Genomic DNA, 20268 nt, shown 5'->3' on the forward strand with positions numbered 1-20268 from the left:
GCGACTGCCCACATGCGCCCTGCCGGAGCCCCGGACACAGTAAAAGCACGGGACGGGAAATCATAAATCAAGCCTATTCGGTTGGCTGATTCGTATTATTGCTGGTTCGTTTATGTAAAAAAAATACTGCTGATTGATTTATTTTAACAGTGCCCATGTGAGGGGCTGGCCTGCCCCGCCAGCCAGCCCCAGCCGAACACGGCGGAGTCGTCTGCGCACGGCCGCTCGGCACTGCGCGCCCGCGCTGCCAACACTTTCCCCACCTGGCAGGCGGATCGAGCAGCCCGCGCATCCGTCCCGTCGCTTTCCATCATCGACGCCGCCGCCGAAAGGCCGAGAGACCGAGGGAATTTACCCCAATGGCGGGGAGTTTCGGCGTCAGGCGACGGGGGAACGAGGGAAACGGAGGAGAGAAAAAAATCTCGGGGCCGGGTGGGGGCGTGGCGCGCGCTGGGATTGGTCGGCCAGCTCGGCCACTAGCGGGGGGCAAGGTGGTGGTGGTTGCCGTCCTTCTCCCCTTCCCTCCCCCACCGGGCCCCAGTCCCCTTCGCCCTGCCTGTCTGTCCCCTCGATCTCCTGCTCCCTTTCCCCTCCTCTCCGGCTCCCTCCCTCCTCTCTCTCTTCTGTTCTCTACCTGGAGCTGTGATCCTCTTCCTGAGGCGCGGGCGTTGGATGGATACGTGGTTGGCTCCGCGCCATCTCCTTCGGTGGCGATGAGCTCCGGCTGCTGCTGCTGCTGCTGCTTATGAGGTATGATGCTTGCGAGACCTGTCCATGGTTGCTTGCTTCGCTTGGCTTAGAGATGCTCTTGCCTGGGCAACAGTGGCGGAGCCAGGATTTCACGGCTGGGTATTCCACGTATGAAAAATTTCCAATGCATATAAGCAATAGTAATAAGAGGCAAAACCAGTACAAAATTGATCCTGGTGCACAGCTCAAGTAATATATAATTTTTTTATAGAATATATGTTAGGTAAAATATATTTTTACCTTGGTAACAAGGCACCAAGCAAAGTGAACCTGGTGTCGCCCCTAGTAATAATCAACATTACAAGAACAAAATGCAACATTTTTTTCAGAAAAAAAACACAATGCAATAAGAAAATAGAAAACGAAACATTCAATTCTTACTATGAAGAATCCAGAATGGATCTGGGGTCGTTTGTGTTCGCCTTGCTATTGCTTCAAGCCAGAGATGAGAAAGGTGCTGAGGGGGAGGGCTGGACGCCGGAGTCGAGGGGGAGCCTGCAAAGACCCCTGACCGCCGCCGCTGCCAGAGGAGTGCCGGGCGCAAGGCGCTGCCGTGTTGGTTGTCGAGGCCCTACTGCCGGAGGACCGAGGGGCGAGAGGGCGACCGGGCGAGGGCTGAAGGGCCGAGGGGGAGAGCCGACCTGCCGTGCCGTTGTGGCGCCGCCTGCCGGTGCAGCTGCCGCCCTTCGGTCGATGAGAGCGATGGACGGGAATACGGTCGATGGGTTTTTGTCTTTTTGAGTTCGTGGGCTGCTGCTACTAGTTGTTCTACTGGACTTTTGGGCTACATATTTGAAACATTCAACAAACTAACATGCTATATCATTACAAATGTATACGTATATTTGTGTTTGTCACAAAAAATATGGGTATTCCATGGAATACAGGGGCATACCCCTAGCGCCGCCCATGCTGGGCAACCAGTTGCGCGGAAACTCAAGCACCTAGGATAGGATTGGTGGAATTCGAGCAGTTCTTACAAGTTTCCAAGCTATGTGATTAAAGTGTTTTTTTTCAAAAGCATCTTTTCCACGTAGAGATAATGTTTTTTAGTTCATGATTTGTCAGTTTCTACTGAACGGAGACCCACCACGTGCCATGCTCGCTGAAATTCTGTGCTCAAGGCCATGCTTTTCTATTTGTATTATAAAAAAAAGGGCGTACCCAGTGCAGAGAGATCCCGCTCTGTGCAGGGTCTGGGGAAGGGTGTCAGTGGCAAGCCTTACCCTCGCCTGTGCAATGCGAGGAGACTGCGACTCGAACCCGGGACCTTCCTGTCACAGGCAGTAAGACTCTACCGCTTGCACCAGGCCCGCCCTTCTTCTATTTGTATAATATGAACTATAATATATTTGAAGTTACTTTCATGGTAATGATTCAGTGGAGTAATCTAGCACGAGGGTTAATTCCAGTGGAAATCCATCAGGGGTGGATCTCGTTGGGATCAAGTCTGTATTTCCTTTCAGTGAGTATTTATTTTCGGTCCATCGTGTATAACAACCTTTGATCTTGTTTCAGATCTTGCTGAATGAATTTTGTGGTTTTTGAGCCGTCCTGGTAAACCTTGGCATGGCCGAGACAAGCGCAGCCCAGAGGTGTGCTTATCTCATCTTTACCGTGAAACATGCCTTTTCTTTTGTTTTAGTTCTAATGTCTAATGGAAGGCTATGCAGTGTTTTTTCAAAAGAAAAAACAACAACAACTAAACACTGCTAACTGTGCTACTTCAAGATTCTTATAAAAAAATATTTTGCAATTTGGTTGTCAGAAATCTTGGAAGCACTACTATATAGGCATTCTAGTATAAATTGTGAGTGCTGGTAGCCTTATCTTGTCTTTCTGTTTAGGGGGAATACCCTTCCAAATGGTGACATCTATGTTGGCAACTTTGCTGGTTTAGTTCCTCATGGATTTGGAAAGTATATGTGGACAGATGGAACTCTTTATTATGGCGAGTGGGATACAAGCAAGATGATTGGCAGAGGAGTAATTCAGTGGCCTTCAGGTGCTTCATATGATGGAGATCTCTGTGGAGGTTTCATTGATGGAACAGGCACTTTCAAAGGAGTTGATGGATCTGTTTATAAAGGTTCTTGGAGGATGAACAAAAAACATGGAATGGGCACAATGGTTTATGCCAACGGTGATACTTACGAAGGTTTATGGAACGAGGGCTTGCCAGATGGATTTGGTAAATATACATGGGTTGATGGCAACATCTACATTGGAGGCTGGAAATCTGGTAAAATGAATGGCAGAGGAGTGATGCAATGGACAAATGGCGATACTCTTGACTGTAATTGGCTTAATGGACTGGCTCATGGAAATGGTTTTTGTAAATATGCATCAGGAGCATGTTACATTGGTACATGGGACAGGGGACTCAAGGATGGACATGGTATGTTTTATCAACCAGGAAGTAAAATGCCTTGTAATCTTGAAGTGTCTGAGTGTGTAACAGATCACAATATTTCAAGTTCTTCGAGCTCTGGTAATGAAAATATCAATAGTGGCTTATTATTTTTATTCCAAGAACTTTGCAACACATGGAGACTACGCAGCCTTTTCCATTGGCCCAGACGTATTTCAAATGGCACCACACCAGTTTTTGATGATAATTCTGGAAACAATTTGTCACAAGATTCATCTACTGAGCCCTTGGCAACTGATAATTGTGTCCAAGATAGTGGAGTTGATAAAGTATTGGTCTATGAAAGAGAATATGTACAAGGAGTACTTATCTCGGAAAAGCCAAAATGCCATGATTCCGGAATGCTGGATAGCGGTAAAACACAGGAGCATACCTGGCAAAAGCAATCTGGAGGGCCCATGGAGACTATTTTCAAAGGCCACAGGAGCTATTACCTAATGCTTAATTTGCAACTTGGCATTAGGTAAGTGCTTAATTGTAATGATGTCTTCGATTATGTGTCATCTTAATTCATTTTTGTCAAGAATAGATTCTTGTAGTTGTTTTCTTTTTCTGTATCATTACATTTATACTGTGTATCTATTTAGGACAGTTGTACTCTCCACACAGATATGCTACATCTGAAAGAAGCATATGCATAGCTTTCAGACACAGAACTTGTTGGAGGTAACAGAGAAATAATCAGCCAGGGCAACTCTCCCAGGCGACTGCATTGCAATATATAGAGGATAAGTACTGCATTGATTACATACAGCTCACTAGAGCTTTAACTAGACAGAATAGCTGCCTGGGTACCCGCACAACTCTTGGGCTACCCAAGGACTTAATGACATAGATTAACTAAAAACTTAAATACACTAAATGTGCCTGGGAAGCAGGGCTTACAGCTACAGTTCTCCCCCTAAGACCTGCTTCAACCCTTCTTGATCTGCTTGATGCCAATTCTGCTTCTCATATCTTCAAGCTTGGCCTTGCCCAAAGCCTTAGTGAGAATGTCTGCCAATTGATCAGCTGTAGGGATGTACTCAGTCCTGATGCTGCCTTCTTCAATACAATCCCTGATAAAATGTTGCTTAACTCTGATATGTTTGCTCCTGTCATGGAAGACAGGGTTCTTAGCAAGTGCAATTGCAGACTTGTTGTCAACCCTCAGTTCCACAGTCTCCACCTTTCTTCCCAACAAATCAGCCAACAATCTTGACAGCCACAGGGCTTGTGTTGCTGCTGAAGTCATAGCCACATATTCAGCCTCACAACTAGACAAAGCCACCACCCTCTGCTTGATAGATTGCCAGCTGACCAAGCTGTTGCCAAAGAAGAACAGACAACCTGTTGTGCTTTTGCTGGAGTCAATATCACCGGCTAGGTCTGAATCACAGTAGCCCACAAACCTAGCAGAATTTGGGGCTCTTTTGAACTACAGACCATAGTCCAATGTTCCAGCCAAGTACCTCAGCACCCTCTTGACTGCTTGCTGGTGCTCAGTGGTCGGTTTCTCCAAGAATCTGCTCACATAGCCCACTGAGAAAGCCAAATCAGGCCTGGTATGAACCAGGTATCTCAAGCTTCCAACCAGCCTCCTATACTGAGTTGGATCCACCTCCTTGGCAGTGCTATGCTTGCTGAGCTTCAGGCGCTCTTCCATTGGTGTAGCTGCTGGATTGCAATCAGACATGCCTCCCAGTTCTAGAATTTTCTTGGCATAGTGAGTCTGCCTCATGGTGGTCCCATTCTTGCCTTGCTGCACTTCAATGCCAAGGTAGAAACTGAGCAAACCCAAGTCACTCATCTCAAAGGTGGATTTCATCCTTTCCTTGAAAGCCTTTACTTCATCTTTGACTGCTCCAGTGATGATTAGATCATCAACATAGACCCCAACCAGCAACACTGAGCCCTCTGAACCTTTCCTGTAAATTGCTGCTTCATGTTTGCTCTGTTTGAACCCCATTTCCTTCAGAGTAGAGTCCAACTTAGCGTTCCACGCCCTGGGTGCCTGCTTCAGCCCATACAAAGCTTTGTGCAGGCGATATACCTTGCTTTCTTCCCCAGGAATAGCAAACCCAGGTGGCTGCTGGACATATACTTCTTCCTTGAGCTCTCCATTTAGAAAAGCTGACTTGACATCCATATGATGAACAGTCCATCCTTCCTGGGCAGCTAGAGCAAGCAGCAGTCTCACTGATTCTATGCGCGCAACAGGAGCGAACACATCCTCATAATCAACACCCTCTTGCTGCACAAACCCACGAGCAACAAGCCGAGCCTTGTGCTTGATCACATCTCCTTTCTCATCTTTCTTCAGCTTGTAGACCCATTTTAGAGAAATTGGCCGATGGCCAGCTCGGGGAGACACAAGCTCCCAGGTGCCATTGCGCTCAACAGCGCGCAGCTCCTCTTTCATTGCTGCCTGCCATGCAGGATCATCTTTTGCCTCTGCATAAGAAATGGGTTCCCCAGAGTGGGTGAGGTGGAGCTCTGCGAAAAAGCGCTGCGCCGGCGGCGGAACTTCCTGTTCCCCGCCCAATATGCCATCTATGGTACGATAGCGCAGCTGCTCGTCGTTGTGATAAGTGTCCAGCCGTTCCTCATCATCTTCCAAGGGAGTCACGTGCTCCACTTGTGGGCTGGCTGGAGCTGGTGGTGGTGAAGGCGTTCTGGATGTCTCAGACACCTCTTCTCCTGCATCAAGCACCGATTCTGCTGCTGGGAAAGCTTCAGGTGAGGCAGAATGGGGCTGAGGAGATGAGTGTGACTGCACTGAACCTCCAGCTCCAGGGACTTCTTCCTCCCAAGGAAATTCCACCACAAAATCACTACCAGCTGCCCCAGACGTACCTGCTGCTGGTGATGTCCAATCCCAACCTCTTCCTTCCTCAAAAACCACATCTCGGCTGACACGTACACGCTGAGATGCTGGATCAAAAACTCGATAGGCTTTGGCTCCTTCAGCATAGCCAATAAATACTCCAGCTTCACCACGATCATCAAGTTTCCTGAGCTGAGACAAACGGCGAGTATATGCCACACAACCAAACACCTTCAGATGGCCAACAGTGGGTGCTCGGCCATGCCATGCTTCATAGGGAGTGACATCACCTAGAGCCTTGGTTGGTGACCGATTCAGAATATGCACAGCAGTCATCACTGCCTCCCCCCAAAACTTGGCTGGCATCTGGCGCTGCTTGAGTAAGGCACGTGCCATGGCCACCACGGTTTGATTTCTACGCTCCATCACGCCATTCTGCTGTGGTGAATGAGGAGCATTGTAATGCCTTTTGACTCCTTCATTGGCCCAATAAGCAGCAAATTCTGCAACAGTAAACTCTCCTCCATTATTTGTGCGCAGAACTTTCAGTTTACGCCCACTCTCCACCTCTGCAGCAGCCTTCACCTTCTTGATAGCATCTGCTGCAGCATCCTTAGATGACAACAGCACTGCCCACATGAATCGTGTGGCATCATCTACAAGCAGCAGAATATAGCGATTACCTGCCGAAGTTGCTGGTGTAACTGGCCCACAGAGATCACCATGCACCAATTCAAGGTGATCCTGAGCACGATATGTTGCTGCAGCAGGAAATGATCGCCTCCTCTGTTTGGTGGTGACACAAGTGTCACACACTTGCTCAACATGATCGATCTTTGGCATCCCTCTTGCCATTTCCTCCTTGCCAAGCCTCCGCAGGGCCTCAAAATTCAGATGCCCAAAACGCTCATGCCATTGCCACGCCTCCTCATCCCTGCGCGCAGCAAGACACACTGGCTGTGCTGTCTTCATATGCAGTACATACAGCCGGTTCGTGCCACGCCTCACCTTGGCCAGTAGGCGACCGCTGCTGCGTTCCCAAATCCGCAGTACTCCATCATCAATCACCACCTTTGAGCCATTCTCATCAAGTTGACCGAGGCTCATGATCGAGTTCTTCAACGCCGGAATGAAAGAAACTCCATGAAGAACACGATGCTCACCAGTCTTTGCTTCAAAAACAATTGAGCCAACGCCCTTGATTTCCACCTTGGACGCGTCCCCGAACCGAACCGTGCCTCGAACGTCCGTGTTCAGGTCTGAAAACAGGTCACGCCGCCCAGTCATGTGGTGTGTTGCGCCTGAATCAAGGTACCAGCCGCCAGCCATCTCTTCATCATCTGCTCCCAGATAAGCACGCGCACGTGGCTCAAAGAACTCAACGCGCTGCGCTGTATAGTTGAGCTCCGGCGTGCTCTGTTCCATCTCAATGAAGCCGTGAGACAGAAACAGAGCCGCATCTTCCTCACACTCAGCAAACTGGGCACGCCCTTCATGTCCTCCTTGCTGCCCAGCTTGGTTACCGCCGCCACGGCCTCCTCCACGGTTTCCGCCGCCGCGTCCACCACGATTTCCTCCCCCGCCGCCGCGCTCTGTTCCATCACGGCGCGGCTGGGGACATTCACGCGCCCAATGCCCTTCCTGATGGCAGTTGAGGCACGTGTTGGGGCCAACACGGCCGGCGCCATTGCCTTCTCCACGTCCGCCGCCACGGCCAGCACCTCTGCCCCGTCCGCGTCCACCTCCGCGGCTGCGTCCTCCGCCACCGCCGCGCTGGTTCTTGAAACCAGAACCGCCAGCTTCTTCTGCGCCTTTCTTCTCCTTCCTCAAACGCGCACGCCACTGCTCCTCAGTGTACAGCAGCTTGCCGTTGATGGACACCGGCTCTGTCACAGCTTGCGCTTCACGGTCATCCACCGCCTTGAGCCTTCCTGTCACCTCTTCAAGCGTGAGCGCCTCGAAGTCGAGGAACTGCTCAATGGCGACGACGATCTGCGCGTACTTGGTCGGCACCGTGCGCAGAAACTTTTCCACGACACGCGCCTCATCGATGTCCCTGTCTCCATGAAGCACCAGCTGCTGGTGCAGAGTTGACAGCCGTAGGGCAAAATCCTCCACCGGCTCGCCAGGCTTGACGTCAATGTTCTCCCACTCCCGACGCAGTCGCTGCAACGTCGCTCGGCGGACCCTGTCCACACCGATACGAGTCGCAGCGATGGCATCCCATGCCTCTTTTGCTGTCGCCTTGTCGAGGAGCGGGAGCTCCAACTCCTTGGGCACAGCAGCGACGATCACCTCCAGAGCTCGCCTGTCGTCGCGAAACTGCACTGGGCCTCCTTCGACAGCTTCCCAGAGGTCGCGCGCCTGCATCCTGAGCTTCATCGTCTGGCTCCACTCATAATAATTGGTCTTGTCCAGCATTGGCCATGATGTGCCGCTGCCGGAATCGCGGTAGACCACCCTGCCTTGCGGCGACTCATAGCGACCGCCGCCACGACGCCTTCGGTCACGCAGTGGTGACTGCGAACGGCGCCTGTCCCGCGGCGGAGTCCGCGGCCGCCGGTTCCTCCGGTCCTCCTCTTCTTCTTCCTCCTCCTCCTCCTCCTCCTCATCTCCCTTCTCTGCTGCTATCTCCGCCCGCAGCTCCTGCGCTGTCCTGGCCGCCGCCTCCGCGGCTGCTGCAGCCTGCTGTGCCGCCTTGACAGCCAGCGCCGCCGCCTCCTCTGCTGCCTTCAGGCGCGCAGCCCTGCCAGAGGGGTCGCCCAGCTCGCCCTCAGTGGCTCCCTTGGTCTTCCTAGCCCGGCGCTCAGAGGAGGTTGACGTCATGGAGAAGATGAGAAGGTGAGAAGGTGTCTAACCTAGGCTCTGATACCAATTGTTGGAGGTAACAGAGAAATAATCAGCCAGGGCAACTCTCCCAGGCGACTGCATTGCAATATATAGAGGATAAGTACTGCATTGATTACATACAGCTCACTAGAGCTTTAACTAGACAGAATAGCTACCTGGGTACCCGCACAACTCTTGGGCTACCCAAGGACTTAATGACATAGATTAACTAAAAACTTAAATACACTAAATGTGCCTGGGAAGCAGGGCTTACAGCTACAGAACTCACATTATTTATGAGCAAAGTATTACTTATGTAAGACTTATTAGCAGTGGGTAGTGAAAATTGTGTTTAACCTACTGCATAAAAAAAGTAGCTTTGAAACCTCCCATTATTTGAATGACAAGTGAAAGTCTCTTTTCAAGAATAATTTTGATATGCTAAAACTATGATTTTCTTTCTTTAGGATGAAAATTTGTGATGTTCGATATCATGTGCCACTATCTACATACAGAAATAGTTGCCATGGCATATTTCTGGCGCTGCCTGTACTAATTGTACTCCAAACTCTTAGGGCATGTACGCGGTTCCAGATCTAAAAGGCCATGTAGGAAGTCTCCAGTAGTAAACCCAAGCTTAGCAAAATTTGGTGAATCCGTAGCTCCTCTCAGAAAAGTGAACGATGGTTCCCATACTAAATCAAGTAATAGCCTAATAGGTTTCCTCACAATAACACTCAGCCCCATTTATCATGTGCCAGCATGACACAGAGGTGCTACTTTTGCTTTGCTTATTCTCTTGGAGCTAAATCCTGGATTGCTTTGGAGTCAGAAACTTTTCTTTCCCCACCAAACCAATTCTTAGATCCTCTGCCTGCAATGGTATACATCATGGTTTTGAGTGACTAATGATCCTTAGCCCCTCTTTGGGTCATGGGTTGCACACACACCCTTATATCTCCTAAATTTACTATATTGTTTGTTTGTGCCTGTGATATCTCAGAGCTTTTTTGTTTTGGGTGCAACGAAGCTCGGCAACGATGACACACCGCGTTCACTTCTTGGGAGGTCAGGGCTTGTTGCAAGTATGTGGCGGCGTGTCAGCGTCCCTGGCTGATGTTCACTGTGGGAAGTCGGAGCTGCTTATTGCTGCTTGTAGTAAGCTCGGCAACGATGACGTGTGGTGGGCTCTGTCCGGTGTGTTAGGTCCTTGGCTGATGTTCACCGTGGGAAGTCAGAGCTGCTTACTGCTGCTTGTGGTAAGCTTGGCAACGATGACGTGTGGTGGGCTTCGTCAGGTGTCATTGTTGTGTAAGTGGGTTGCCTAGGGATTGTCGTCTGGGCTGTCGTGGTGGGGTTTTTGCCGGTTTTCCATCTGATAAACCGCGCGGCCTTATGGTTTTCAGGCCCGGTTTCCCTTATAAACCAGTCAATTCCATTCTACTTAATTGAAATGCAAAGCTCTTGCCATTGCTTTAAAAAAAATCTATTTAGGGAATTGTATGACTATACTAAATTCAAACATGGTGTACCTCAGTAAGTTAATCTAGTGAATGTCCACACTTCAGTAACTAGTTCCCTATTGCTATTCAGCCATGCACAGTCCTTTCTAATCACCCCGTGATATTGCTATCCAGGTATACAGTAGGTAAAATCACCCCTGTGCCTTTGCGTGAAGTCCGTTCAAATGATTTTGGACCTCGAGCACGGATAAGAATGTACTTCCCTACTGAAGGCTCGCAGTATACGCCTCCACACCACTCTGTCAATTTCTTTTGGAAGGATTATTGCCCTATGGTTTTCCGGTATGTCTCTTTCCTGATTGCTAATTGTATAAGAATTTAGTGTTTCATACTTTTCTGTTGTTTTTTCTCGAATGCATATTGTTCTGTTAGTGCTGAATGTGATACTTTTTTTTTTTGGGGGGGGGGGGGGGGGGGGGGGGTATTGTTGATTGTGATATTTAAACTATGGTTCATCTATATCTAATTAGCTATGTTGGTCTATTATGATTCACCCATGTAATTAACTATAGAAGATATCAAGTATCAACTGAACGAATGCGACGTTGCTGATTTGTTTAACAAAAGAGTAGGTAATGTGTTGGTTAGAATGTTAGATTGCCTATGTTTTTACTTGCAGAAGATTGTATCTCAGAATAAATTAGAAACTAGCAAGAATCTTATGATCACCTCTGAATCAGTTTGTCTGATTTAGAATGAGTCTGCCATAACCATCATAGCATCGCTCAAAGCCTCAACTTGAATTTTTTTTTCCCTGAAAGTCATGTTTCTCTGTTTTTACTATGTTCTCCTATTTAAATATTGTTTAATTGGTTATAGTTCATGTCAAGGGCGAGGTGATCTAGGGTAGGCGGCCCTCGACTACGGAGTTCGTAGTCTCCAGCCGTGTCTTCCAGTCGCGGAGGTTTTACCCCTCACAGTCGCCTGGGCTTAGTTGGAGAAAAGAGAGAGAGATTAGATTGGAATAATTCTTGCTTACCCTGTTGAGTGCCGGATTACAGGAATATATGGCCGATGGCCCAAACCAACTAGAGCTAATTGCTCCTAAAATTATGGAACTGAAAAAGGGAAACTATCCTATCCTTCCTCCTAGCCACGCGCGTCTGGCTCGCCATGCTCCTCCCTGGACGCGTTCGCCGCGCGTTCCGCTGCACGGCGTACGTCGCGGGCCCGCCTACGCCGATGGTAAGTGCGTCCCCACATGACATCTCCCCTCCCGTCGAGGCTCAGCTCGTCCTCGAGCTGGAATGCGGGGTACTTGGCGCGGAACGTCTCAACGTCTTCCCAAGTTGACGAGGCCGGCGACTCGTCCTTCCACTGGATCAAAACTTGGGGCACTCCACGGGCCAGCCGGTAACGCGTCGCGCGTTCAGGCTCGGGGGCGACTGCGCCATGGTGCACGGGTGGTAGTGGTGGGGGTGTCTCCGGCGGCTGGCCCTGGAACTTCTTGAGGAGGCCCACATGGAACACATCGTGAAGGCGAGCTCGGGGCGGCAGGGCAAGGCGAACGGCGACCTCGTTGATCAGCTCGGTGACGCGGTAGGGGCCGAAGTAGCGCGGCTTGAGCTTCCTAGTTGTAGCCTGAGGCAGGGACGCCGCCGCGCGCTGCCGAACACAGAGGAGGGCCTAGTCGCCCACCTGGTAAGCCACATGACGGTGGCCCGTGTCGTAGTGGCGCTTCTGGAGTGCTTGCGCCTGCTCTAGGCGGTAGCGGATGTCGGCGAGGAACTCTTCACGTTCCTCCATGGTCCAGGCGACGGCAGCCACCCTAGTCTCGCCGGGCTCATATGACCGGATGGACGGCGGGTCTTGGCCATAGATGACGCGGAACGGCGTGTCGCGGAGGGACGTCTGGTAGGCGGTGTTGAAGACGAATTCGGCCCACGGCAGCCAACGCAGCCATTGTCGAGGTCGATCACCTATGAGGCACCTCAAATACATGATGATGACGCGGTTAGCAGACTCAGACTGACCATCCGATTGAGGGTGGAAGGCGGTGGTCATGTGCAGCTTCGTGCCCATCAAGCGCATAAGCTCGCGCCAGAATGTGGACGTGAAGGTAGGGTCGCGATCCGACACCATCGACTGAGGCATGCCATGCAGGCGTACAATGTCGGTGAAGAACGCCTGGGCGACAGACTCGGCGGAGTATGGGTGTGCCAAGGGAATGAAGTGACAGCACTTGCTGAACCTGTCGGTGTTTCGGACCGGGGGGTCCTCAACCGACTAGTGAATTTGTTCTGCGTGCTCCCGATTCCGGATGGTGATGCAAAGAGACACAAGGTTTATACTGGTTCAGGCAATCGGCGCCCTACGTCCAGTCCGAGGGATAGAACTTGTATTCCTTGCACCGAAGTGCTCGTAGTAGGGGGTTACAAGCTAAGGGAGAGAGGGAACTTGTCCCAGGTCTCGGCAGGGTGCCGTGGGGCCGTCTGAGACGTTGCTCTCAAGCGGCTGGAAGGTGTGCGTGTGTGTGTGTTCTCCGGGCGTCCCCTCTAAGTGGCCCAAGTCCTCTCCTTTTATAGTTGAAGGGGGGACAAGGGCAGTACAGGTATTACTATGCGGCGTCGTGCCGCCAGGGACGGCATGTCCAAGCCCTGTGGCCTGTTCCTGTGGCGGCGTGGTCGTCGGAGTGGCCCATCCTTGGAGTACTGGGACGGCGTGGTCGTCCCATCAGATCCTGTGCGTCGTGGGAGCCCCAGGAATGCCTCGGAGTGGACGTGGCGGCGACCATAAGCTGCTGGGGACGGACTATGCACGAGGCCGAAACTTGGTCAGGGCCGAGGCTGGTACTGCGGTGGGGGGGTCTCGGCAGGCGCGGACCCCAATATTGCCGAGGCCCTGATGTACAGTGCCGAGGCCTTGGTGTACAGCGCCGAGGCCTTGAGCGGGCGGCTGATCGTGGACACAGTGGTAGGACACAGTGGCCAGTAACCCCCGCCATATCCTGTCCCAGGCGCTGACGGCGGCTGATCGTGGTCACAGTGTTTGGACACAGTGGCCGGTAATCCCCGCCATATCCTGTCCTGGCCGGTATGGTGCTGATGCGACTTCGGGTCGCGTCGGTCTTTCTGTGACGTTGAGCCGCTGTCCGGCTGAGATCACGGGAGTGGTTGAAAGCATTAATGGGACGTGACCGGCTGTCGGGAGGGTCGGCCGAGGCGGGGGGCGACGGACCGCGGGCGAGCCGGCCTCGAGCGACACGGAGAATGGGGCCTCGCGCGAGACGGGGATCAGGCTCCTTGCCGAGGCTTCGCGCGAGAGGCCTCGCGCGATACGGAGAACGCGCCTCCTGCCGAGGCCTTCTGTGGAGAGCCTCGGGCGAGGCGGAGACGGCGTTCCCTGCCGAGGCCTTCCCTGGGGAGCCTCGCCAGGATGTCGAGACCTCCTTCTCGGGGCTCGAGGCGAGGAGGAGGACCCAGTGGGCCTGGCCGCGACGGGGAGGAGCCCACGACTTACCTTTTTGCTTTTATCATTGTTATTTTTTAGATGGGACTGGGGCAACCCATTTGATGTTTTGCTTGGGGTACCCCATTCTAAGGTACCCGACAGAACCGGTCCACCACCGTGAGAATGACGGACTTGCCGCGCACTCGGGGCAACGCTTCGACGAAATCCAGGGCGATGTCGGTCCAGACGCCCTGCGGCACGGGAAGAGGAAGAAGCAGTCCCGCTGGGTGCAAATGCTCGGACTTGTACCGTTGGCAGATGACGCACACACGAACGAGCTCCTGCACCAACTGTTTCATGTTAGGGAAGTGGAAGTCGCGGCGCAGCCGATGGAGAGTGCGCTGGACGCCTTCATGCCCGTCCTCGTGCACCGCCGTCATGATCTCCTGAACAAGCGGCGAGGCTGGAGGAATGTAGAGCCGTTCGTTGTACTGCACCATGCCGTCGGCCAGGGACCAGGGCGCGCCGCGGACACCGCCGGAGATCTCCTCTCGGAGCGCGACGAGGGCCGGGTCCGCGTCCTGGGCGTCGCGAAGGCGCGTGACGAAGTCGAAGCGAGGAGCTGACAGTGCCAGAATGGCCCCGTCCTCCGTGTCGCGGTGTGACATGGCGTCGGCCACCGCGTTCGCCACGCCTGGCTTGTACTCCACCGAGAAATCAAAACCGAGCAGTTTCCCCACCCAATGATGTTGGGGAATCGTCGCAAGCCGCTGATCCAACAAGTATTTGAGACTATAGTGATCCGTCTTCACGAGAAAGCGGCGCCCCCACAGATAGGGCCTTCAGTGGCGCACGGCGTGGACGAGGCCGATTAGCTCCCGCTCATAGGCGGCGAGGGCGCGATGGCGTGGCGCGACCGGCCTGCTGAAGAAGGCGATCGGGTGGCCTTCCTGGATGAGGACCGCGCCGAAACCGTGGGAGGAAGTGTCGCACTCGACGGTGAACGGTTTGGCGAAGTCTGGCATGGCGAGGATGGGCGCCGAGGTGACCGCAGACTTGAGGGCGTCGAACGCCGCGGCCGCTGCGTCGTTCCAGGAGAACCCTTCTTTTTTGAGGAGGGTTGTCAGCGGGGCGGCGACGGTGCCATAGTTGTGGACGAATTTGCGGTAGTAGCCCGCCAGGCCGAGGAAGCCGCGTACCGCCCATGCGGAGCGAGGGACAGGCCAGTCGCGGATGGCCTGCACCTTTGCCGGGTCCATGGCGACCCCTGTCTCGGGGATCATGTGGCCGAGGTAGGAGACAGAGGGCTCTCCGAAAGCACACTTGCTGCGCTTGATGAAGAGCTGGTGTCGCCGGAGCTCAGAGAGCACGACGCGGAGGTGTCGAAGATGATCCGCCCACGTACGGCTGTATATAAGAATGTCATCGAAGAAAACAAGGACGAAACGAAGTAAGAACGGCCGGAGGACATCGTTCATGAGCGCCTGGAACGTCGCCGGGGCGTTGCACAGCCCGAACGGCATCACCAGGAACTCGTAATGCCCGTCGTGAGTCCGAAACGCCGTCTTGTGGACGTCGGAGGGCCGCATCCGGACCTGATGGTACCCTGACCGCAGGTCGAGCTTGGTGAAGAAACGGGCGCCGTGGAGCTCGTCGAGCAGCTCGTCGACGACGGGGATCGGGAACGCGTCCTTGACCGTGAGCGCGTTCAGAGCCCGGTAGTCAACGCAGAAATGCCATGTGCCATCCGCTTTCTTGACGAGGAGGACCGGCGAGGAGAAGGCCGAGTCGCTGCGTCGGACGATGCCTTGGTCGATCATGGCGGCGCACTGCCGCTCCAATTCATCCTTGTGGGCCGCCGGGTACCGGTAGGGGCGAACCGCGACCGGCTGCGCGCTTGGCTTGAGGACGATACTGTGGTCGCGGGCGCGCTCAGGTGGAAGGCCCCGCGGTTCGGAGAAGACATCGGCGAAGCCTGCCAGCAACTCGTCGAGGAGCGGCGCGCTGGCAGTAGTAGCGCAAGCCTCTGGTGCGCCGGCCGAAGGAGCGCCCGCCCAACAGACTGTGCGGCCCTTGTGCTGGAACGACACCGTGCCGGTGGTGAAGTCCCACACGAGCCGCCCAAGAGTGGCCATCCACCGAGTCCCCAGGACCACGTCATACCCTGCAAGTGGCATGACAAACAGGTCGACGCAAAAATCAACGCCGTCGATGGTGAGTGGCGCTTGGCGGAGCACGCCGGGGCAGGGAACCTTCTCGCCGTTTGCCACGGTCGCTGTGAGCCGCGGGCGCGGCTGGACGGGGAGCCCAGTGCGGCCGGCCGCGGCTTCGGCGATGAAGCTGTGGGTGGATCCCGTATCCAAGAGGGCGACGAGGGTGATCCCGCCCAAGACGACCGTGACCTGCACAGTGTTGCCCATGGCCACGCCGGCGACCGCGTGGAGAGAGAAAATCGGGGACTCTGTCTCTGGCGCGTCGTCGCGCTCAGCGGTAGCGCCGTCGTCGTCGTCGTCGACCACGCTGTCCAGGAGGAAGAGGCGCTTGCAGACGTGGTTGTGGCCCCGGCCGTATTTCTCGTCGCAGTTGTAGCATAGGCCGAGGCGGCGGCGTTCCACCTATTCGGCTTGTGTCAGGCGCTTGACCGGCCGGCCTTCCACAGTGACCGTCGGCGCGGCAGGCTTCGTGGCCAGCTGGGGCGCCGGAAGAGCGCGCTGGTGCGGCGCAGGCAGGATACCCCGAGCCGGAGCCTTCGTCTGCGCGACGGAGTACTGCTCCATGAGCTCCATCTGGCGGGCGAGGCTCATGGCGGCGGCCAGGGATTGCGGATTCTGGACCTGCACGGCCATACTGAGCGAAGGCAGGAGCCCGCCCGTGAATAGCTGCACCCGCTGCGCGTCGTCGAGGTGGCCGGCGCGGGGAAGTGGGGCCTGGAAACGGTCCTGGTATTCCTCCACCGTTCCCGTGCGGCGGCAGGACGCGAGCTCGAAGAGTGGCGCGGATCAGAGTGGGGGACCATAGCGCAGATTGATGAGCTCCTTGAAGCGAGGCCAGGAAGGGGTGCCCTCGTCCTGTTGGACTTGCATGTACCAGAGTTGCGCCCCGTCCTCGAGGTTGTACGACGCCATCCACACCTTCTCCTCCGGCATGATCCGCTGCTGAAGGAAGAACGACTCGCATCTATTGATGAAAACGAGCGGGTCGGTCTTGCCATCATGCCGCGGAAAATCGGGCCGCCAATGCTTCGGTGGCCGATCCTGGTGGTGCTCGCCGGAACTCGGTTTAGGGCCTGACGAGGACGAGCTGGCGGAGACGAGGGAGGCGATCGCCTTGGCGTTGGCGTCGACCGAGGCTTGCAGCGCTGCCATGTTCTTGGCGAGGGTCGCCACGGTGGTCTTGAGGTCGGAGTCGTCACCCATGGCGGCAGCGACACAGGAGGCAGCGGACGATGATGCAGACGACAGGGATGCAGCGGCGGCGGCTGGTGGTGGGGACGAGGCGGCGCGCGGAGGAGACGAGGACCCTGACGATGAGGATCGCCGTGACCGTGACAGTTCAACAATTAATAAGAGATCATACATATTATAGAGGAATTCCCACTGGCTTGGATTTTTCTACAGATTCTTCAATTCATCTTTTTGTCATAGCTAATTGACTCATTGATTTCAGGAATCTTCGAGAAATGTTCCACATTGATGCTGCAGATTACATGATGTCCATATGTGGTGATGACAGTCTGAAAGAGCTTTCTTCACCCGGGAAAAGTGGCAGTATTTTCTATCTTTCACAGGATGAACGTTTTGTCATAAAAACCTTGAGAAAAGCTGAGCTGAAGGTATCGCCTCGAAGGCTTTCTATGAGAGTGTGTTGTGTTTTACTTGTTATTTTTTTTTGAAGCGATGTTTTACTTGTTCTTAGTCTGTGGATGAGTTGTTGATATATTTACAGCCAGGAAAAATTTGTTGCACACAAGATTTATGGTCTTAATATTAGTTAACATTCATATGGAAAAAAATCATAGGATAAAAATAATTTATACCGTTGTTGAGTGATAAGTTATGCCTACTGCAGATTGGTTTGATGTAATACAAAAAAAATCATAGGATAAAAATAATTTATACCGTTGTTGAGTGATAAGTTATGCCTACTGCAGATTGGTTTGATGTAATACATGCTGCAGATACTGTTGAAGATGCTTCCAAAATATTACAGTCATGTCAGAGCTTATGATAATACGCTAATTACAAAAATTTTTGGCGTGCACAGGATTACTCTGAAAGGCGGCAGAAAGGTGCACAATCACATTCTTGTTGCATTATTCTTATTTAGTCTGTAAATGCATGTCATATGTTTTGGTTTTTTTTATGGTTTTGTACAGGTTCGCTTTGTTGTGATGGGAAATATGTTCTGCACTGAGCTGCGAATTCATCGTAAGTATGACTTGAAGGGTTCAACACAAGGCCGATCAACAAAAAAGCAAAATATAAATGAGAACACAACACTGAAGGACCTTGACCTTTCATATGTTTTTCATGTGGATAAACCATGGCGGGACGCCCTTTTCAGGTAAGCTAATGATCAACTGCTCCTTTTGTTTTTCTAAACACCTTTTTCTGGTAGTATATACTTGTATTTCTACTAGTCTTCAGTGTCTGACCCTTTTTTACAGAAAGTATCTGACATTATTTATGAAGTCACAAGTACTCTCACAATAAAAAATACAAGAAAGTAAAAATAATGATAAATACAAACTGTAGAAAGTAATATACTTATGATAGATTTCTACTTTAGGCCAAGATCAGTGCCTATCAAATGTTTTATACTCTCATATGGTTTGATAAGTGGTAACTTCTAATCGTTTCTGCGGACCATTTTCAGGCAAATATCACTTGATTGTATGTTCTTGGAATCCCAGTCTATCATCGATTATAGCATGCTCTTGGGGATCCATTTTAGAGCTCCCTATCACCTGAAGACATCTTCATCACATCAGAGCAGTCTTGAAAGATGCGGAATTCCAGGTATAGTATTCATTGTAATTGTAACATTGCATGAACCCAACCTTAAGCTGGTTTCATTTTTTTTTTGTACTTTTCTCTTATAACTGAACAAATCATGACAAAACACTATTGCTATGACCATGATATCCTTTTAAAAAACAAAAGGACCACCTTAAGTATCAGTGCTATACTGCTATTCACACTACTAAAAATCTTACTCGATATTTTGAAAATGGTATCACAGCCAACTTACGCAGCTGATCCAAAATGGCAAAAAAGGGTCACAACAAAAATATAGGTAATGTAAGAGTGAAATATAGAGCAGAATTGCCAAGGAAAACTGGTTCACCCAAGCGCTATAAACAAATTTTCCCTTCTATTTATGCTATGTTCCTTTACATTCTATGTTGTGAGTTCTATTCTATCAGCAATTGGGCATTGAATAACTGGTTGCTTACCTTCAGCTTTTGACTGTGTTACCTAGTAATAAACTGCTTCTTTTTGCCTTGACCAGATAGTGAACTGTTGCAATATGAGGAAAAAAGTTCGTGGAAGGGATTTTTGCTTGTTGCTCATGAGCCAGGCACTACAGTTGGTGGTTCCCACATAAGAGGAAGCATGGTTAGAGCATCGGAAGCTGGTTATGAAGAAGTTGATCTTGTTTTGCCAGGCACCGGACGGTACATTTTCTTCAGTTTTGCCAAAACATTTGATGATCCAGCTTCACACTAGATGCTGCAATGCAGTACTAGAACACGTACTACTATATTAAATTAGGGAGTCTCCTGGGGTTTACTGGCGAGGGGAGAAACTTTCCACTAGCCAGCCGGAACTCAGAAGTCCGTTAACTCTAAAATGTAATGGCTGATTTAAATGAAAAACATGATGGTCAAATATACTTGGGTAGTTATTAGCCCTAAGGAAGATGAATTCTGCATTCTTGCACCTTAAAGTTACACAAGATGAATTATGTTGCTGATTCATGTGTACGTATTCTGTACTTGTGCTTTCAGGTTTCGTGTGCAGTTAGGGGTGAATATGCCAGCTCGAGCTCGGAAAGTGCATGAGGACATGAACACGGAAATTGAAAACCCAAATACCATTGAGGAGTACGATGTTGTTCTTTACCTTGGTATTATAGACATATTACAGGAGTACAATATGTCAAAAAGGGTCGAACATGCAGTCAAATCACTCAAGTTCGATCCCCTTTCAATATCAGCTGTTGATCCGAATTTGTACTCAAAACGATTTGTAAAATTCCTTGAGAGTGTTTTTCCTGAACAAGACTGAGTAGCACTTCTGTGCACATTGTTTCATGTAAAAAGTAAACATGTTCTCAATTATTCACGACGGCTTCTATGCACCTCCAAGTGTTATTTGTTACTCCACTCGAATTATACAATGTTTTGGCTTTTCTAGATATAGTTTTTGCTTTGCACTTACATATACGCTAATCTAGATACATAGTATATATAATCTAGTGCTAGTTGTCAAGAGGTGGTCCACCTCTGCACGGCAAAACATTGGAAATTGATCGCA

At 51.5% G+C, this 20268-nt stretch overlaps 2 protein-coding genes across 2 annotated transcripts; one reads left to right on the top strand and one right to left on the bottom strand.

Annotated features, from left to right (window-relative positions):
• The first annotated feature begins 373 nt into the window (after nt 1-373).
• Nucleotides 374-20113, top strand: LOC136550955 (phosphatidylinositol 4-phosphate 5-kinase 1-like). Its single transcript, XM_066542572.1, has 10 exons — nt 374-750; nt 2269-2345; nt 2598-3644; nt 10454-10621; nt 17396-17561; nt 17907-18017; nt 18105-18292; nt 18605-18747; nt 19241-19406; nt 19740-20113. The coding sequence occupies exons 2-10, from the start codon at nt 2320-2322 to the stop codon at nt 20017-20019; spliced, it is 2295 nt and encodes a 764-aa protein (XP_066398669.1). The 5' UTR covers nt 374-750; nt 2269-2319; the 3' UTR covers nt 20020-20113.
• Nucleotides 6413-9093, bottom strand: LOC136510177 (uncharacterized). The gene is made up of 2 exons (XM_066504727.1): nt 6555-9093; nt 6413-6463 (listed from the first exon to the last, which is right to left on the bottom strand). The coding sequence occupies exons 1-2, from the start codon at nt 8811-8813 to the stop codon at nt 6413-6415; spliced, it is 2310 nt and encodes a 769-aa protein (XP_066360824.1). The 5' UTR covers nt 8814-9093.
• Nucleotides 20114-20268: the final 155 nt, after the last annotated feature.

This window comes from Miscanthus floridulus, chromosome 1 (genome assembly GCF_019320115.1).
Source record: "Miscanthus floridulus cultivar M001 chromosome 1, ASM1932011v1, whole genome shotgun sequence".
Taxonomy (NCBI): domain Eukaryota; kingdom Viridiplantae; phylum Streptophyta; class Magnoliopsida; order Poales; family Poaceae; genus Miscanthus; species Miscanthus floridulus.